General features: G+C 39.9%; 1 protein-coding gene across 1 annotated transcript; it reads left to right on the top strand.

The window, feature by feature from the left end:
* Nucleotides 1-14242: 14242 nt before the first annotated feature.
* On the top strand, nt 14243-19304 carry LOC103364414 (zona pellucida-like domain-containing protein 1). The gene is made up of 10 exons (XM_008291530.1): nt 14243-14348; nt 15501-15721; nt 15831-16012; nt 16416-16488; nt 17224-17321; nt 17665-17745; nt 17959-18130; nt 18218-18323; nt 18854-18883; nt 19132-19304. Exons 1-10 carry the CDS (start codon nt 14243-14245, stop codon nt 19302-19304), a joined length of 1242 nt encoding a protein of 413 aa, XP_008289752.1.
* Nucleotides 19305-19595: the final 291 nt, after the last annotated feature.

Genomic DNA, 19595 nt, shown 5'->3' with positions numbered 1-19595 from the left:
GAGTCAGATTTTGCGCCGCTGTTGTCCCCTGAGGTCCGCTGTGGCGCAGGTGCACAAAGACTGACCGCAGACCAGCTGGAAAAACACACAAATGCTCAATCACGGAAGGCCTGGAGGAGACATGAAGCCTGTATTGATTGAACGGTGGACACAGTGATGAGAGCAGTGCTGCAGGCCCGTAGCACTCTGAAGGAATGACACACAACACTGGGATTACAGAGTATTGTCCACATTTGACAGCATCCAAAACTGATAGCAAGCACACACACACACACACACACACACACTTGTTTGCTTGCTATCAAATTTGGATGCTATACAATTTGGAAAGTATAATTTTGCTTTTTTTTTTTTACTGTGATTTTTACGGTAAATCACCATAATATTTCTTTTTTAATTTTATTTTTATTTATTTATTTATTTTATTTTATTTTATTTTTTACCTTATTAGGGTCCGACCACACCAGTGTAAGGACCCTATTGGAACCCTTGTGATTATTATGAGGGTCCGAGCACTACAGTGTTTAGGACCCTATTGGAACTGCTATGTCATTATTTCTTCCCTCACAAAGAAACGCATTTTTCAGGTCCTAAACGTTCTCGAAAACTAATAAAATTTTGCACACACATCAGCCCCTGCGAAAAATTTTAGAATTAGGGGGAAATACACACCAAAATAGAAAAATGGCTCCACAGCGCCACCTAGAAAATTTCAACATAGTCCCATCAGAAGCATGTTTGACCCAGACCTACGCCATTTGGTAGGTATATGGAGGAGGTCAGGACGAACAAAAAAGTCAGTGACAGCAATACTCTAAACCCAACAGGAAGTCTGCCATTTTGGATTGTTCATTTGTCCAATCTGCGCTAACTCCTCCTAGGGGGTAAGTCACAGAGCGCTGAAACGTGGATAGCATGTAGAATATGCCTTGAAGGTAAAATGATATCAAAATCATCTGCAAAGGTCAAAGGGTGTGGCCATGGCGGCCCTCTGTTTTTTGATCCTTCACTGTGAAGGAGGAAGTACTGTGTAACTACCCTATACATGCTGCAATCTGCCTCAAACTTTACATATTTGATCAGACTGTTGTCCTGATCACATCCATATAAATCTGATCAATTATTATTAAGGTCCGAGCACCCAAAGGGTGCGAAGACCTATTGGAATGCTAGAGATTATTAGGGCACACCAGTGCAAGGACCCTATTGTAACCCTTGGGTTTATTATTAGGGTCCGAGCACCCAAAGGATGCGAAGACCCTATTGGAACTGCTGGGGTTTTTATTATTATTATTCATGACAAAGAGATGCGTTTTTGAGGCCCTAAATATACTCGAATATATCTCGGATATATATGCACATATATATCCAGAACTTTACATACACTGTATAAAAAGACATAAAACCTTTTTTTTCTCACTGTCTGACATTAAATCAGATAAAACTTTTCCTGTTTTAGGTCAGTTAGGATTACCAAAATTATTTAGATTTGCTAAATGCCAGAATAATGTGAGAGCGATTTATTTATTTTTATTACTTTCTTCATAGTCAGAAGTTTACATACACTAAGATTGCTGTGCCTTCAAACTATTTTGGAAAGCCCAGATGATGATGTAATGGCTTTGGAAGCTTTTGATTGGTTAATTGACAACATGTGAGTTAATTGGAGGCACACCTGTAGATGTATTTTAAGGCACACCTCAAACACACTGCTTCCTTTTGTAAGAACATGAAAAATCAAAAGAAATCAGCCAAGATATCAGGAAGAGAATTGTGGACCTCCACTCGTCTGGTTCATCCTTGGGTACATTTTGCAGATGCCTGAAGGTTCCACGTTCGTCTGTTCAAACAATCCTACACAAGTATAAACACCAAGGGAATGTCCATCCATCATACCGCTCAGGAAGGAGACGGGTTCTATGTCTTTTTATGCATGTATGTAAACTTCTAGTTTCCACCGTATATTATACAGAGAGGTTTTTCAAAGCTGGCAAAGGTGAAAATTAAAACATGTAAAAGATATACAAAATAAAAAGAACAAACTACAGCAAAATAAAATTAAAATAAATACATTAAAATAAATTAATCAAAAAGAAAGGAAATGATAACGACGTGTAAAAGACAAAGTGTAAAATACAAATAAATAAATGAATAAAAGTGCAAATTAAAAGTACTGGCTGTTCAGACCAGACTTTATAAATAAAATGGTATAATTAAAAGCAATGCCAAAAGAACTGCCTTTAGCTGACTTTTGAAAATGGCTATACTGGCGCAAATCTAAGAGCTAGTGGGAGCTGCTTCCAGCAGCATAGTGACTAAACAACATTTCACCGTGTCTGGCCTGAACTCTGGACGCCACAAACTGACCAGTCCCTGCAGATCTTAAAAAAACGTCCAGACTCATAGTCGGCAAACATATCTCTGATTTATTTTGGGCTCAGACCTTTCAGAGACTTACAGACAATAAGTAGGGCCTTGAATTCAATTCTATTTTTAACTGGAGGCCAGTGCAGGGACCTAAGAATCTGAGTAACGTATTCTCTCTTCTTGGTGTTCGTCAGCACTCTAGCAGCAGCATTGTGAATGAGTTGTAAACTGGAAGTATGATGGCACAAAGTTTTTCATTTGACCGTCTTCTTAAGAATGAGGATTTGGCTACAGCTTTGATGGCTGCTGAAATTTAGATCCTCATTAATGATAACACTGAGATTCTGGGTGTTAGTTTTTAGTGATGTGGACTCCAGACATGCACTGAGCCCCACTCTTCCTTATGGCAAATTATTTCACTCTTGTCTTAGTATTTAGATTGCTGTGTCCAATCGGTTACTTCCTCAAGACAAAGACAAAGCAAGTCTATATGACCATAGTCATTTGGCGAGCTTGTTAGATAGACCTAAGTGTCATCTGCATAAAAATGACAAGAAGCCCTAAAGTTTTGGAAAATTTGAGAAAGGAGAAGCCTGTGCAGATTAAATATATATGTAATCTAAATGAGTCATGAGGTGTCTGTCCAGTACAAAATGCCTGTAAATCAATAATTTGACTTATTTACGAGCTTGTTGAAGAAGTTGTTCATTCAATCTGCTGTGACAATATCACAGAAAATTAGCCAAACATTTTTAATAGAAAGGTTCTGAACCACCTAAAACAATCTGTACTCTCTTGGTGATACTGCTCAGTAACATTTTATTCTGATGATGAAGAAAAGGTTTTGACACAAACAGGTGAATGGGCTTTAATTACCTGCTGTGCACCGTCGTGTACGGGAGCCTGTAAGTCTTTCCAAAATGTGTAAAAGCTGAGAGATGTCAGGGTTTTGCAAAGTGTGGCATTTTGACAAGTACTTTCTTTTCACATTCTGGCCACAGTTACCTTAGACTGACTAATAAAACAGATATGGTAAGGATATATGGTAAAGGTCGTGTTTCTTGTAGCCAAAGCTTTCAGTTTAGAGCGTAAAAGCAAATACTCACCATGACAGAGCGAAACTGCACCTAAGTCAGTGTTGCATTTACTGATGGGTGTTTTTCCTTGGATGTTTGACATGGACCTGCAGAATTCTGCATACAGGCCCTTTATGGGATGTAGTGTAATGACTAATGGATGCCAAACTTCAGTGCCACAGAGGGCGATCGGTCAGATGATGCTGTCAAAAATTTTAATTGGTATGTCTAATTTGTAAAAATCCGTCCATCATCTATATACCGCTTAATCCTCACTAGGGTCGTAGAGGGGCTGGAGTCTATTCCAGCTGACTTAGGGTGAAGGCAGGGGACACCCTGGACAGGTCACCAGTCTATCACAGGGCTACACTTAGAGACAGACAACCAAGCACACTCACATTCACACCTACGGACAATTTAGAATCACCAATTAACCTCAACATGTTTTTGGACTTGTGGGAGGAAGCCGGAGAACCTGGAGAGAACCCACGCTGCACGGGGAGAACATGCAAACTCCACACAGAAAGATCCCAGTGCCCCCACCAGGACGTGAACCTTCTTGCTGCGAGGCAACAGTACTAACCAACTGCACCACCTTGCAGCCCATTTGTAAAAATAAAAAATAAAAAAAAATCTTCTAATTGCATTAAATGTGCTACATGTTTGTTTGTTTGAGTGCATTCACTGCCAGACCAAAGTTACCCGAGGCACAGATGCCCAAAAATGATTTAAAATGGAGACTGAACTCAGTGAATGCAGCTAAATGTGGGGGAAAAAAGTAAATAAATAAACTTTCTTTTTTTATTTACTAAAAATGCATATGTGCAGTATATTGAGACTTCTCATGAATATGTAATTATTTTTATAGGTGAAAATCAAGGAGAAGTCATGACTGTGTGTTGTGTGTGACATTTTTGCACTGTGACATGAGGTTATTGTTCATACTGGGACAAACATTTTGGATCTGTACGTGAGGGTCAGAGGTCAAACCTCCTTCCACTGTTTGTTTCTGCAAAATCCAAATCTGTAAGGATCGGTGGCCACTATTTTACACTCCTGAATACACACCTTAAGAGATCAGAAACCATCATATCTTATCTTAGGCTTGTACTTTGAACCCATTAACCTGATTTTCTTTACTACCAGTTTTCTTGCCCTTGGTGGGGAAGTTTGATCTGGTGGGCGATGGGGGTTGGAAGGATGGGTCAGCTAGTAGCCATTTTAATACAACAGGGGATAGATTTATAGAGGTGTGAGAAAATATGTCATTTCAGTATTACCTTGTTATATTGTTGTGATGTTTTTTTTTTCCCTTTTATGTTATTGATGTCAAGGTGGAACCCTGATTTTAACAGCACAGGTATGTTTACCCTTCCCACTGTCCCGGCAGCCTCAGAGGGCAGCTGGCTGATGTAAGCTGATGCAGCTCTGGTGGGTCTTCCAGGTTTTAAAAGCTGCCTCATACACTGTCTCCTCCTTATGCAGCTCCACAGCAGTCATCACACACGTTCACGCTCTGCTTGCATTATGCTGACTTGTTGCTTTGTGTTACATCTAGTCTCATTAAGCGTTATTTGTTTTAAGGAAGTCTCTTGTGTGGACTCCCTCCTTGTCACTTTCTTTGGGCCAGTTTGTGCAAGCAGCGTTTTCTCCCCCTACGCAGCCTAATTTAACTTTAAACAGATGTGACTTTTTTTTTTGTAAACCAGATATTTTATGTTTATTGGCTTGTTTCCTTGTCATCTCACCATATTCTTCTTTCTCTTGCAACTATTTGCAGAAATGAACCTGGCAGAAAGGAGACAAGAAACAAACCAAAACAGAAAGCAGCACAGAGGTGCGTATAAAATCAAGTTAATAACAGGGTTGCATTACGACATTTTGTTTGCTTCATGGGCTTTAGACAGTTTAATACACCTTTCAAACTGCTTCTCCACTGTGCTGTAGAAAGTGGTTCCTTGCTGTTCCACAGTTCGCTTCTACTTTGTGCATTTCTGCATGTATAAATGTCAACATCATCAGGGATCGCTCTCAGTTCTGTAGTCTTGGGGCTCATTAAGACTTCAGTCCAGATGCTCCTCATCTTGAGACACAACACGTAGACATGCAAATAATGTTAATGCCACTTCATTCAAAAAAATCTTTTGATGAATTTCAGTTGGTGATATTTCCTGATATTTGCACTACCAATGAATTTCTTTCCATTTTCTGGGTGTTCTCCAAGCTCAGACACTATCAGTTTGTGCATTGTTGTAATTTATTTGATTATCCTGGGTTGCAATTAATGTATAGCAAAATGTATAATTACCATAAAAATGTAGCAGGGACCAAAACTCTGCTGTTCATTATTTTTTATATTGAAGCCAAAATGGAAAAATATGAATAAGTGAACAGATGTCATGTTGACAGATACAGCCAGTTAAAGGTTTCACATACGTCAATGCCACAAACACAAACAATAAATACACACTCTGTGACTGAAGATTCAGAAGAAAGAAATACCAATATTTAAAAATAAATAAGCACAAAGAACGCCCTCATCCATAGTATAATACAACCATGCAGAGAGTCAGTTTTACACTAATATTATTTTTACAGAATCCAAATGATCCAAAGGGGACTTCAAGAAAACATGGATTTTACTGTGTCAATAAACCAGACACTTTAAATAATATTCCAAATGCTTTCCCTTAAAGCAGCTACTTGATAGATGCTCGTAGGACGAATGTTGACGTTAAAATTCACCCTGAGATTCGCCAAAAGTGATTCATTGGAGCCGTAAATGGAACTTGACTTTTTATCTGCATAAGGATATAAACAAGTGGATGTCTGATTTTTAATTAGGTTAGGTTCTGAGGGTGTACTCAGACTTGTTGGTGTCTATAAAATATACATAGACCACACAACCCACAGGAGACGTAAAGACAAGATGGATTTAACTGTTTTGGTCTGAGGTATTATACATCCTGAGTGTGCGCCACATCAGCAGACAGAACATGTCTGAAATTCTGATTTTGTTCTTACAAATGGCCTTCGTTAACTCTTTCTTTCTCATCATGTCATGTGGATTAATCCTCTTTCTATTGCTCTAAACATAATGATTTGCTTGTTCTCACTTTAAAAGAAAATAGTTTGGAAGAGTACAACACAAATACAGGGTTTCTCACAGATTATTATTTTTTATGGTATTTTTTATTGTAATTATTTTTATGTCAGGACAGAAATTGTTTTAAATAAGTAAGTAAGTAAGTAAGTAAATAAATAAATAAATAAATATTCATCTTTAATTCTGCATTAAGTAATTTTTTCTTTTAAAAAAAAGTCCATAAATGCAAAATAACAGTAAGAAATGAAAACAAGCCAGAACTGCAAGAAAAAGTACAACAAAAATGTGATGCTGATTGAATGTAAAGTGCCTTCACAAGTAATCTGATTTGATCTGATTTGTCGATTTATTATTCACTAAAAAATATGTATTATTTATTTTACAATACCATGAGGGGAAATGAAAAAATAAATAAATAAAAAAGAAACCCAAAGCCTTAAATAATGTCTGGAAACAAGTACGTTTACCGTATTAGTGCTTACCCACTACTTGTTTCACATCCTACTGTTCCCCATATGCTTTCAATCTTTTCTTTATATACATCTTAAGAAGCCCCAAGAACATCAGGCTGCATTTATAGCAAACTTAAGCAAATAAAACTCATTTATGGGGGGCTGCAGCTGCATGCAGTGGGACACAGAGACCACAGGGGGGCAGCACAGCGCCACACTTATCTCCGAACATGAAGCCTACCTGCAGGATCTGCCAACAACTCAAATCATCACATATTGGTTAACTGAAAGTGAATGCCAGTTTTTGACTTATGAACTCCATCAATAAGTCGAATGTGAAGTTAATCCCGATCAGTTTCACTACAACATTACAGGCTTTATTGCTACTAATTTACGCAAAACTTAATTTTAAATCCTCACTGCCATTATATTTACTCCAGTCTTAGTTAGCTAGTCTATTATTTTCAAAGAGAAACACATCCAATATTTGCCTTTTTCTTCCATTATATAAAACTGCTGATTTGTTATTTGTCTCCACAAACAAAAGGAACCAGCCTTCAACCGATATCTGATTTTCAAGCCTCTCGTTCGGGATGTGAATGTGGGATACATGAATGAAAAAAACAAAAACATCTACAGTTTCTTGAGTGATATCCTTGACAAGGTCACGTCATTGAGAAGCAGTGCTCCTCACACATTGTTCTCTAAATATAGGGCTAGGCTTCATACATAAACAATAAGTCGTCCTGTTGTTTTCCCACCTCACCGGGGAATTTTCACCATTTCAGCCCAACAAAAGAAACAGAAGCTTCTGCAAACACATAATAACCTTTAAAAAAATCTAATAAAATACACAACTATTGCATTTATTTTCATTGTCAGGAGGAATCACCTTGAGAAAAAAAACTGTTTTCTTTTAATCATTTGCATTAGTGGAGCATTATAAAATAAGATTTTATTATATTTGCTACTTTTACCTCTTTTGTCTGTACTACAAGTCATCTGTAGAGACAATTTTTTTCCCAACCCAAATACATTATAAATTTGCCCTTCTGCTGTGGCGAGAGAAAAAAAAAAAAAAAAAAAAGGTTTCTGGCTTTTACAAACATTACTCACTGAGGATCAAATCGCAGCAGGGCCTTTGATGATGGCTCCGCTTTCCTGCCTGTGTTAAAACTGGAGCGTCAGATTACAGCCGCACTCTCACGGGTTTTGTGCTGCAGCCCCAGATTGTGTGATTTCGACGTCTGTTTGTTGAGTCTGGATGTTTCAGGTTGATCAGATAGAGACGCCTCTATCAGGCAGATCTAAGTTTGGCGGTTGGTCCTGAGCCATTAAAAGTCTCTGAGCACAACGACCTGCAGGAAGCATTCACAAAGCTCAGGAGGGCTGCACACCGACTCAAGGATAAAGAAAGTTTTCTGCAGATAAAAAAGTAGCAAATGTGGGCGAGCATAATGTGAAATAAAACAACTGCGCGAGCATTTTTATGCCAAGGTATAATAAAAGACATCATCAAGACACACAACACGCTGAGCATTGTTTTGACTGTATAGGTACATGTTTTTCACAGACCCGTGAGTGTGTGATTTCCAGTCTAACCTTACATCTTAAAGAAAGTCATGTTACTGAGACACAAGCGTAGAAATAGAGCACATGGCTATACATTGGTTAAATAGGTCATGTGCTGGGTGGGAGTTGTAAAAGAAGCAGCAGGGTAATAGGTTCACCATATGTATTCATTTCTTGTGTACGCAGCCACCCGATCTGGTTTGCTCTCAATGGCGCTTGTCCGCTTGTAAGCACTTCATATTTGATTTCAGCCCTACCTCATCCGAGAGGCAGGTGAGCGGGCCGTGAATAGCAAACACCTGCAGCCAGCTGTGCTTTTCAGGGCTGTGGCGGGGGCCGGCAGGTGCCTGCACGGCTCCCGGTCCGGATGTGAGCGCGACACGTGAGGCCACGGGCGAGGATGAGTCTGAACCGAGTGACGCACGGGACATGTGTTTAGAGGAGGGCATCGCTATCACTGGTGGCAAAGAGTTTTACAGTCCGGGCACATACCGTTCCCATTTTCTCACACTAAGACATACACACTGAATGTATAAAACATTAGGCGTACTTTTATCCTGACAGGCTGCAATGGTATGAATCCACTTCACAACGCTGATACAAAAATGGGTGACAAGGTAAAGAAAAGGAAAAAAAACAAAGTGTCACAGTGAGGTGTTTGGCCACCAGAACAGCTTCGGCTCTCCCTGGTGTTGATTCTCCAAGTCTCTGGAACTGTACAGGATGGATAAACAGCATTTTTTAGAAAGATTTTCCCTCATTTTTTGTTTTGATGGTGGTGGTGGAGACTGATGTCTAACATGTCAGTCCAAAAATAAATAAATAGTGACTGCAAACTTCATAATATATGATTTATATCATTTCCTTTAAACTATTTCCTTTATGCCCAACGGATGGGACATTGTTATCCTGGAAGAGACCACAATCAGGATAGAAAAGTTTCTTCATAAGATAATCACTAATACTCCTTTTCCACCAAACCGGTTCCAGTTCTAGTTCTGTGCTAGTGCCTCACTTAGCAGCACTTCTTTGTGTTTCCACCACCTAAGCACCGGCTCCAGGCTCTCAAAACTGGTGCTTAGCAGGCACCAACTTTTTGCTGGGCCAGAGCTAAGCACCGAGTATGTCAGGGCCTGGGGTTATCGTGACCACCGAGACCGATGAATGAATGGGACACACAAGCGGTGATTTGTGTCATTTTTTGCCAGGACGTCTCTGGTCTGATCACAAATGTGTTGGAGTGAGTCCACGGACACACAGAAGTTTTGCACAAACTGTTGCACCCTGAAAGTACAACTGTGTCCCACCAGCAGCACCACAATGGTGGAAAACAGTAGTTTTATTACTTAGGTGTACTGTGGCATTGACACTCAGAAATGCGGTCTTCTCATGAAAAACAGAATGCACCTACATGCGCTGTTTATTCCACTCATAGAAAAGACCGCAAGAGAAAAAAATGACTCGTTTCAACTTGGACAAATCTGACATTAAAATGCCCTGGCTTACTCTTTTTAAACTCATTTTTGGTCCCACACCAGTCTGAGCACCGCGACACCAGCAGCAGCTACCAGAGCCTGCTGTGTGGGGTGTTCGGGGAACATCAGTAAATTATAAAGTCTATCGATAAGAAAATGTGCAGCAAGTCATATGTTTTGCCTGTGACAAGGTAGGAAGTGCGAACAAATGAGAAAGTTGGTCACACAGGTAAAAAAGTCAGTCTGGAGTCCTGTGTGGACTTCCGTGTGGCGTGAGTGTTGTTCAGTAAACGGCTACGTATGCAGTGATGTATGGCATGGCTCTAACTTGGCTCCGCGTCGATGGAAAAGCAAACGGCTCTTAGGAGGTGCCAGGTTGGAACCAACTAAGCACTGGCCCTAGCACCAGCACGGAAATAGCACCTGGTTCTTCTTGGTGGAAAAGGGGTAATAACTTTGGGTTGATTTGTGGTGACTCTTCTCTCTAAGGGGACAAGTAGGTTTCACAAACAAGGAGTATGACACAGAGTTTTGGTGCAGAACACTGGATGCTGACAAGTGGAATATTTTTAAAGGATGATCAGTGACAAGCGACTGTTGTCATTGGTCTGCTGCTTTAAATAGGATTAGTATTATCCCCTTGCATATTTCAAGATGTTTACATTACATATGATATGACCTTGCACATTTTCAGGGGATTCATTTGCATATTCCTGCACACTGAAAGTAAAATTTGACTTCTAACACTGCTTATTTGTCTTCTAACACTTACTACCTACTGACTGGCTGCACTTTTTTAATCTATATGTTGCTGTTAAATTCCTCGTGGGTGAAAACCTACTTGGCAATGAAAACCTTTCTGATTGTGAGTGTTACAAGTCAAATAAACGACAAGTGTCGCAAATCTGTGGGTTTATGAGTGATCAAAAGTTGTAGAAATGTTTACAGTGTGCAGAATTGTGCAAATTATTTACCTGGGAATGTGCAAAATTCAACAGTATACGGTGTAAACATGTGCATACGGATAATAATAATCCGATTTAAAAAGCTGTGCGTTGGTGTAACACATTGAGTCAGTGTCACTGGGGGAGGCAGTGTCACTGGGGGGTCCCTGGTCTTGTTGATGCCCCTCAAAAGCTTAACTGTCACCCGTCTGTTTATTGGTTTTACTTCTCAAATGTAATCAGATTCAAATAGTTTTTCTTTTATCCACTTTGTTTTGTTGACATAAATATATAAATATATATATATTTCTAAATGTCTGTCTTCTGGTAATCCCTCCCTTTACAAGAAACTGTGTTTGTTCACTTAATGAAGATGAAGAAATACAGAAATGAACATAAGGCACAGTCATTACACCAAGCAAAAAACAAAAATCATGTTTTGTGTGATATACGGGCTACGTGGGCAGAAATGCTATGAGCATGCTGCTTGCCAGAAGTACGGCCAGTGTCTAATTTGATTTATCTGGACTTTGTAAGGAGTAGCGCAGCATACAAATCACTGTCAGCAACAATCATACATACAAGGCGTATGATAATCCACAGCGTCCGACCTTGTTGTATAGATTCTGCAATGTAATGTGCCCTTTTCTGCAGCTTTTTTCTATACCTGTCATCAGTTTGAAAAGTTCGTACGCAATTCTTAGAATAAAACAACGTCAACGATGTGCTTAAACCCTTAAAATTCACCAGAAAATTACACATTTAGAAGTTGTTTCAATAAAAACAATCCCTTGCTCACTTAATATATCTTAGATGCAACTCTACACGGTTGATTTCTTCAAAATAGGAACATCTTCCTGCCTCTCTCCACCCACCGTTGTGCAGCTCGAGCACACCAGCTCACCCCTGACCTGCTGAAACACTGTGCTACACAATGGCACTTTCTAATATTGGAGTAAGATTCTGAAGAAGAATAAAGATACAGAAAGTAGACAGGAGGCTTGTTACGTATGAAACGCCAGAGACAGTCATCAGTCTCTGCGTTTAGAATACACCACATAATCATGTTAGTGAGCTAAAAAAACAACAACTTGATTTTCACTGTAGGAGTTCTGCGAAATGCTTTAAAACGGCCTGCATAGGGATTAACCTTCTCGATGGTCCTCCAAAACTGAGCTGTGCACACTCCCAACCTCTCCTCCCTGCACATACACATTACCTCAATACCACCTGAAGGTGCATCTAATGCACCATCTGTTTGCTCAGCAAACAGAAATGCACAAAGACAAAAGGGCACAAAAGCATTTAACACGAAACATCTGAAAACAGGCAGTTAAACTATTTCTTCAGAGATATTTTGTCTCTATTTTAAAGGAAAGACGTCAACTGAAAAGATAATAAATAATGTGAAAAATAGAAAATAAGTTGTTGGTCATACTGTCGAGCAAACAGCTACAAATGACACTTTTATTGATTAAAATTACAAATCAAATGAGTGAGAAATTGAATTTCTTTTTTTTTTTTTTAGAAATCCCTCCTTGGTGCTTTGCTCATAACAGTTATTATTTTCTAACAGCAGGTTTCGAGAAGCAAAAAACAGATACAAAGGAAATGCCTGCTAGTGGTTTATAATTTACTTATTATTGACCAATTCTGTGAAAAGACAAAAAGCAAGCACGGACTGGTCCTGCTGCAAAGTATGGCCTGATGAATGATACAGTAAGGAGCTCAATGTTTTGTCCAAAAATGAATTAAAAGGCATCAGAGAGCCACACCTTTGCACATTACAGTTCATTACCTTTGCATTCATTACCGTGAATGTGGGCAGTTCCTCATGCAGCATCCTGCTGCTGGAAATACTCACTAAAGCTCTACATGTGTGTTAATCCATGACTGGAAATAGTCCCAAACAAATACACAATTTACTGCTGTATTGTTTCTGGTCCTTTTTTTTTTTTGTCTTTTTTGTTGCCTGTTTGTAAAGATTGCAGAAGGATCCAGTGGTCCAAGTTGCAAAGACAGTAGTATAAATAATGATAATAGTAAACTCAGAAAACACCAGTGAATGTAATGTCAGTTTTGTCCTTCTGGAAATCATTGACAGTAAGAAACGTTTGCTCGAAAGCTCCAAAACCGCTCTTCACGCCTCTTTAACTTTGTATAGATCGGTTGAAAGGTCAAACAGCTTAAAATCTGCAGAAGAGGAATTGGTTCTTTGTCCTGCTACATGTTCAACATATTAATACAACTCTTGTTTTGTTAGCCGGACTGCGGTGAAAAAAATCAAAGGTGAGTGGGTTATCTGGAGGCAGAGTAACAAAGAGTAAAACACACTCAAAATTCCACTTTTACCCTCGGCAACGCTGCAAAAACCACCGGGCTGTAGCTGTGTACACCGCTGAATGCCTTTACTCTAAGTGATGCCTTGCGCATCACAATTACCCACACACAGCCCTGCATCAGACCGTGAGTCGACTTTTATGTTCATGTGAATGTGGGCCGCAGCAGCAGCCGATGACAGCTTAATTCCCGAGCCGGGCCCCCCCTGCTGAGGCCCACCGTTTGTGTGATCTGACAGACGGAGATCAGACCGAGGAGAGATGAGTGGGAACCCTCCGAGTACGCTCAGGTTTCTTGGCGCTGTGAAAAGATTTGTCCAGTCCATTCAGATCTGACGGAGTTTCCCATGTTCTGCGCCGCACCGGGTTTTTGTTGAAGTATCTTTCTCATCTGCCAGCAAACAAGAGATGCACATAAGGCTGACGTTGTGTTTGTAGTTTAGGTCCTCGATGCCGCCAAAAAACTGCACGCCACAGTGTTGAACTTTTCTCTCGTCACAAACCATAGTGGGGGAGGGGGGTGGGGAGGAAGAGAGGTTCCAGCCAATTACTTTGGAAAAGGCAGGAGACAGGTAAACAGGTGTAGAGAGAGGGGAGCAGGGGTGAAATGAGCTGGAAAGAGGGGTGACCTCAGTTTAAAAGGGGTTGGGTAATGGAGGTATCGGGCCAAGACGAGCGGCTGATGTAAAAGGGGAGCAGGATAAGAAGAACCAGGGGTCTTGGGGAAAGAAGGCTGAGCTACTTTGATAGAGGTCAGAGCTGTCGAGGAAACGGGGAGAGTGCTGTTTTTGCACATCTAATTTTGAGACAAGTGCTGGGGTTTTTCTTAGAAGACATACCTGTGGAATGCGGTTGGATGAAATGTTGACCTTGTGAAGATGACAGCGGGCAAACCTCTCTCAGGTGCTGAAATGACACGAATGTGCTTCATCTTCCTGCTGATGAGTAACGCCGCCTCGGTCTACACGCAGTTTAATGGATACAACTGTGACACCAACTACCACAGCAGGTTTCCCGGTGAGAACGCTGAACGGCAGGTTTTCTCTTTGCAATCCGTGCGATCCTCCAGAGCATCGACGAGACTTTAAACCAATGTTTTATAACTCAAACTATCAGATCAGCTTTTGTTGAAGTGGCTACACCTTTAGAGGACTTATCAGTGAGATAATAGGGAGCGTTATTACTTTTGATGTTTAAATATATTTCTGGAATATTTCTTTCACTGCCATCTTCTATCTGAATAATAGAGATATTGTGTCCTTAACTTAAGAATTATCTTTTTTTTGTAACGGTGATCACATTATTAGACTTAAGCCGATTAACTTTTGATGACTTTTTGAATTGCAAAAATTAAAAAAAAAAAATAAAGAAATAAATAAATGATCAGGAAATGTATTTCTGACAGCATTTAGAGAGCTTAAAATCTTTCCTGAGAATGCTTTGAGCAAAAAAAAAAAAAAAACAAGAAAAGAAGAAGAGCTACCTGAATAGATAAGTAAAATAATAAGAATTAATTTAAATCTATCTGTGGTTTTGATATAGAGATGAGGCAAAATAACACTTCATAAATGAGGACAGATTTTAAAGCAACCACATCATCTGCTATTATCTAGAAAATAACAAATGATATTATGATGATTTGTTTTTGTACAGATTGATTTTTTTATTTTTATTTCTTTAATAGATGCTGCTGTAATTCGGCCTGTTTGGACCTCTGTTAGTTGTTTCATATTGATTTTTTAAAATTCATAAAAGTTTTAACTGCTTGACCTCCTTCACAGACGACTAAAATTGACAACTTCGGCCTCTTATGAATCATCTTTGCTGCACTGTTTGTGATCAAGTTAGTATAGATTTAAATCTTTTTTTTTTTCCCTCTGCACAGAGTTTTGTAGTTGTTTTTTTAAAGCATGGTACTGATGACACAAGTTTCAGAGATACTTTACGCCTGAGATATTAAGGCAGCAGCATTCAAGCACCAGAGGTCTGTTTAACCAAAACTGCAAGCCACAAGCCACGATTCGCGACTTGTTCCCCCCAAACAAACACCAGGACTCACAAATGTCCTTGCAGTTGTCAAGTTGAGGAATCAGGTAACAAGTGAAGTAGTAAAGTTAAAACTGTACTGTTAACCTCTCTTTGTGCACCACCTCCTGTCTGGTCCCCCAGGTGAGCGGGACATCAGTGTTTACTGCGGGGTCCAAACCATCACCTTGAAGATCAACTTCTGCCCGGTGCTCTTCTCCGGCTACACTGATGCAGATCTGGCCCTGAACGGCCGTCACAGCGAAGCTCAGTGTCGCGGCTTCATCAACAACAACACCTTCCCCACGGCGGTCCTGTTCAGCATCAGTCTCAGCACCCTGGAGGCCTGCGGGAACAGTCTGGTGGTAAAGAACACAAGAACACCGTGTTAATATAATCAATAACCAACTTCAGCATGTTGTGTATCGACTTGGGAGAAAACAAAGTGAATGGCTGAGATGTTTCTCTCTGCAGGTCAGCACAGCCTACGGGGCCAATGCCTATGGGAACATGTCTCTGGTACAAATTGGGAATGTCTCAGGCTATATCGATACCCCTGACCCGCCGACTATAATCAGCTACCTGCCTGGCTTGTTGTATAAATTCAGCTGCAGCTACCCACTGGAGTACCTGGTCAATAACTCACAGCTGGCATCGTACGTAGCAGCTAAAAAATCCTTCAATGTCCAAAAGAGAGCTTGACCTTTCAAGAGTTACGCAGAGGATTTGATATTAGGATTTATTCATTTAATTAGGAGCTTTATTTATTGTTTTCCAAAACTGTGGTGACAATTAGACGGCTGGTTAGGAAGCCTGAGTGCGTTTGTGTCTCATTGTATTTGGAGAAGCATTTATTTGCATATTTTTTTTAATGACTCACATGCTAATTCACATGCCTACCTGTCTCTCTGTCAAGTAAATAAATACAATTACTGGAGTTTTTTTTTCATTACGCTAAATTAAAACCTCTGCTTTCAGCGTGCGGTTTATTAAGCACACACCTACAGAGGACGGAAAAAAAAAAAGCACTAAAACAAATACAAATGTGTCTCTTCACAGCTCCTCTGCTGCTGTTTCCGTCAAGGACAGCAACGGCACGTTTGTGAGCACGCTCAGTATGATCCTGTACAATGTGAGTAAACAGCTGTGTGATTACATGCAGTCATTTCCATTTCAAATGATGTATTTTTGTCAATCAAAATTAATTTTTAAAATATTTGAATCATGTTTGCTTTTGTTTAATTATCCATCCATCCATTATCTATACTCATTATCTTAATTCTCACTAGGGTTGCGGGGGGGGCTGGAGCCTATGTTTAATTATTAATATATTATTATTATTATTATTATTTCCAACAAATTTCATGAAAAGACCTAAGCTAACCATGGCATATTTTTCAAAGAACAATGTTTTCTAATGCTTAATTTTAACTGGATCCCATACAAACCATCCCAGTGCTGTAAAAAATCACAAGAGAATGTATGTGTATTAATCCGCCAATGAAAATAGTCCCCCAACAAAGTTTTACTTCTGCTTGAATAATATTTTCTAAAAATCTAGAGTGTCCAGCTATTTGTAGATATTCTTTAGCCCCTTTATGAGGATGATAATGTATATTTATGACCTGATATTAAAAGCTTTGTGGTTCCAGTATGTAAAAATGGATTGGGATCCAATTAATACACTGTTGGCCTTTTCATTGAACCAGTTGCTAATAGCACAAGTATAGAATATTATGATTAAAACATGCATTACATCCACACTGAACCCATCCATTAATTTCAAGTTACTAATTTCTTGTTTGGAGTGAAAAATCAATGCATTCTGTTTCACTTTTCCTCATCACTTTGACTTTTCTCTGCACAGGATTCAACGTACAATCAGCCTCTGTCTATCCCGATGGCAGGCCTGGCTCTGAAAACCAGAGTATTTGCCGCTGTGAAAGCCACAAATTTAGACAAACGGTACCGGATGACATCTTATTATTCGCTACTGAATATTGATTTTATCCTAATTTTCACATTTCATAAATGTTGCTCACGCAGCAGACATTTTTACAATTGTAATAGCCACATCACCGAAGCAGAGATGATATTTCAGATATGGTACCCCACAGCATCTTTTCCCACCATCATTTTTTACAGCTTTAGTCCTATTTTCTCATCTTTGTCTACATTCATTATACCATTATGTTATTATTTTACGTGAAGGCGCCAGTCTGCAGCGAAGAAAGCCCAATCTGTGCTTTCCCATGTGCAGTTAGATCTCTATCCTCCATCCCATCTCACAGTTTTGTCTCTTTTGCAGGTGGAACATCTTGATGGACTACTGTTACACAACCCCCTCAGGGAATCCTAATGATGAACTCCGCTATGACCTTTTCTTTGGGTAATCTTGCTTTTTCTTTTTCTTCAAGATGATGACTTGATAAACCACAAAAGGGAGCCATTACCTATTCAGGCTCTTCCCACGGCTTATCCCAATGAATGCTACTTATTTCTTCCCAAAGAGTGCTTAAGAATAAATCTAGACATCAAATTTGTCATTTTGACTCTCTGCATATACGTCTATATATAACGTCTCTGTGCTGTTTTGACGCAGCTGCTATAAAGACCCCCAGACGACGGTTTTCGAGAATGGAAAGAGTCAGATGGGGAGGTTTTCGTTCGAGGTTTTCCGTTTCGTCAAACACAGACACCAGAAGATGTCGACTGTCTTTTTGCACTGCGTCACCAAGCTTTGCCGGGCAGACGACTGCATCATGCTAATGCCTGTAAGAGCTGCAAGATCTGAGTTTGGCGACTCCCCCGTGTGTCTCCTGACCTCAATGATATCTGAAAGCTGATGATGTGATTGGCAGATTTGCGGGCGACGACGCAAGCGGGATGGAGAGGAGAGCCTTGAATCCCCACCGGCGGCATCCGGGAACGCCGTGATCACTGCCGGTCCAATCATCACCAGAAGTGGTATGAACAAAAAACTGACTCTTAAAGTTTGGCATTTTGGGAGACGTGCTGATTTCTTTGCTTGCTGAGACTGGAAACACAGTCCAAAGGTAAAAGGAGTACGACTAGAACACCTTTAAAGCTTGGTTTTTAGGATGTTACATCTTGATTGCTGAATAGAAAAACGAAGTATAAAATCTTGTCTGTGAAGATTCTCAGTCATCCAGGTCATTGTTATTCTGGAAGATTAAGACTTGCTTGAGTTCCTTGAACACGTTTCACCTCTCATCCAAGAGGCTTCATCAGTTCTGACTGACTAGTTGGGAGATCCAGATACTTATATCTAATGGCTCCTTAGGATGTACGTATCTGGATCTCGTAACTAGTCAGTCAGAACTGATGAAGCCTCTTGGATGAGAGGTGAAACTTCTTCAATGAACTCAAGCAAGTCCAGTTGCTACGATTAATCTACCAGAAGAAGTATAAAATTGTCATATTGTGGCTTGAATAAGTGTCTGTGAAAATCTGTAAAAATGACACTTGTTTTTCAGACGAAACACCGGTCAACAACTCCCAACTAGGTAAGCCCCCTTACGCAATGTTACGAAACACAAACAGGCTTCAAAATATCCCCTGTGACTAAATCCAAGAGATCAGTGCAAAGACAACAGATACCCATGGAAATCGATTATTTCAGTCAACAACGACAAATAGGTTACACTTCTCCTTCTTTACAGAAGAATTCACAAACTCAGGTCATGTTAAACCCGCGTCAAAGACCTCGTCTGTTTTGAGTTTCTGCTTTTGTTCAACCTTTTCCGTCCTCCAGCATCTGGTGACCGCTCCCAGCCCATGAACCCGGTGACCAGCGCCCTGATCTCAGGTGTGGTCATCCTGGGCGGAGTCAGCGTCGGCTTCTTCCTGCTATCGCTCCACCTCCTGCAGAAGTCCCGCCTCCCAGCAGCTGCAGCCTCAGGTGTTTGGAACCCGAGTTTTAAATGAATAAACATCTGCATACTATAACATCGTTGTGTAATATTTGCAAAATATGTCACACAGACCAGTTTTCTGTGCTTTCCAAAGGTTTAAACTTGTGTTTTGTTTTAGTTGTTATATATTTATTGCCTTCAGTACCTCAACATCTATTTTTTTTGTCAGAAATTGTGCCTAGAAAAGCCTTACATACTGCTGTGTTTAATGAGAATTACTTTTTAAACTAATTTTGTCTTCTTATTTTTTCCCTGTGGCTGTGGGCTCATTTTTAAAAAGAGGGGAAAAAAATAAACTATTCTT

This window comes from Stegastes partitus, unplaced genomic scaffold (assembly GCF_000690725.1).
Source record: "Stegastes partitus isolate 25-593 unplaced genomic scaffold, Stegastes_partitus-1.0.2 Scaffold747, whole genome shotgun sequence".
Taxonomy (NCBI): domain Eukaryota; kingdom Metazoa; phylum Chordata; class Actinopteri; family Pomacentridae; genus Stegastes; species Stegastes partitus.
Note: the sequence above shows the minus strand (reverse complement) of the source record. Positions and strands in the feature narration are given on the sequence as shown.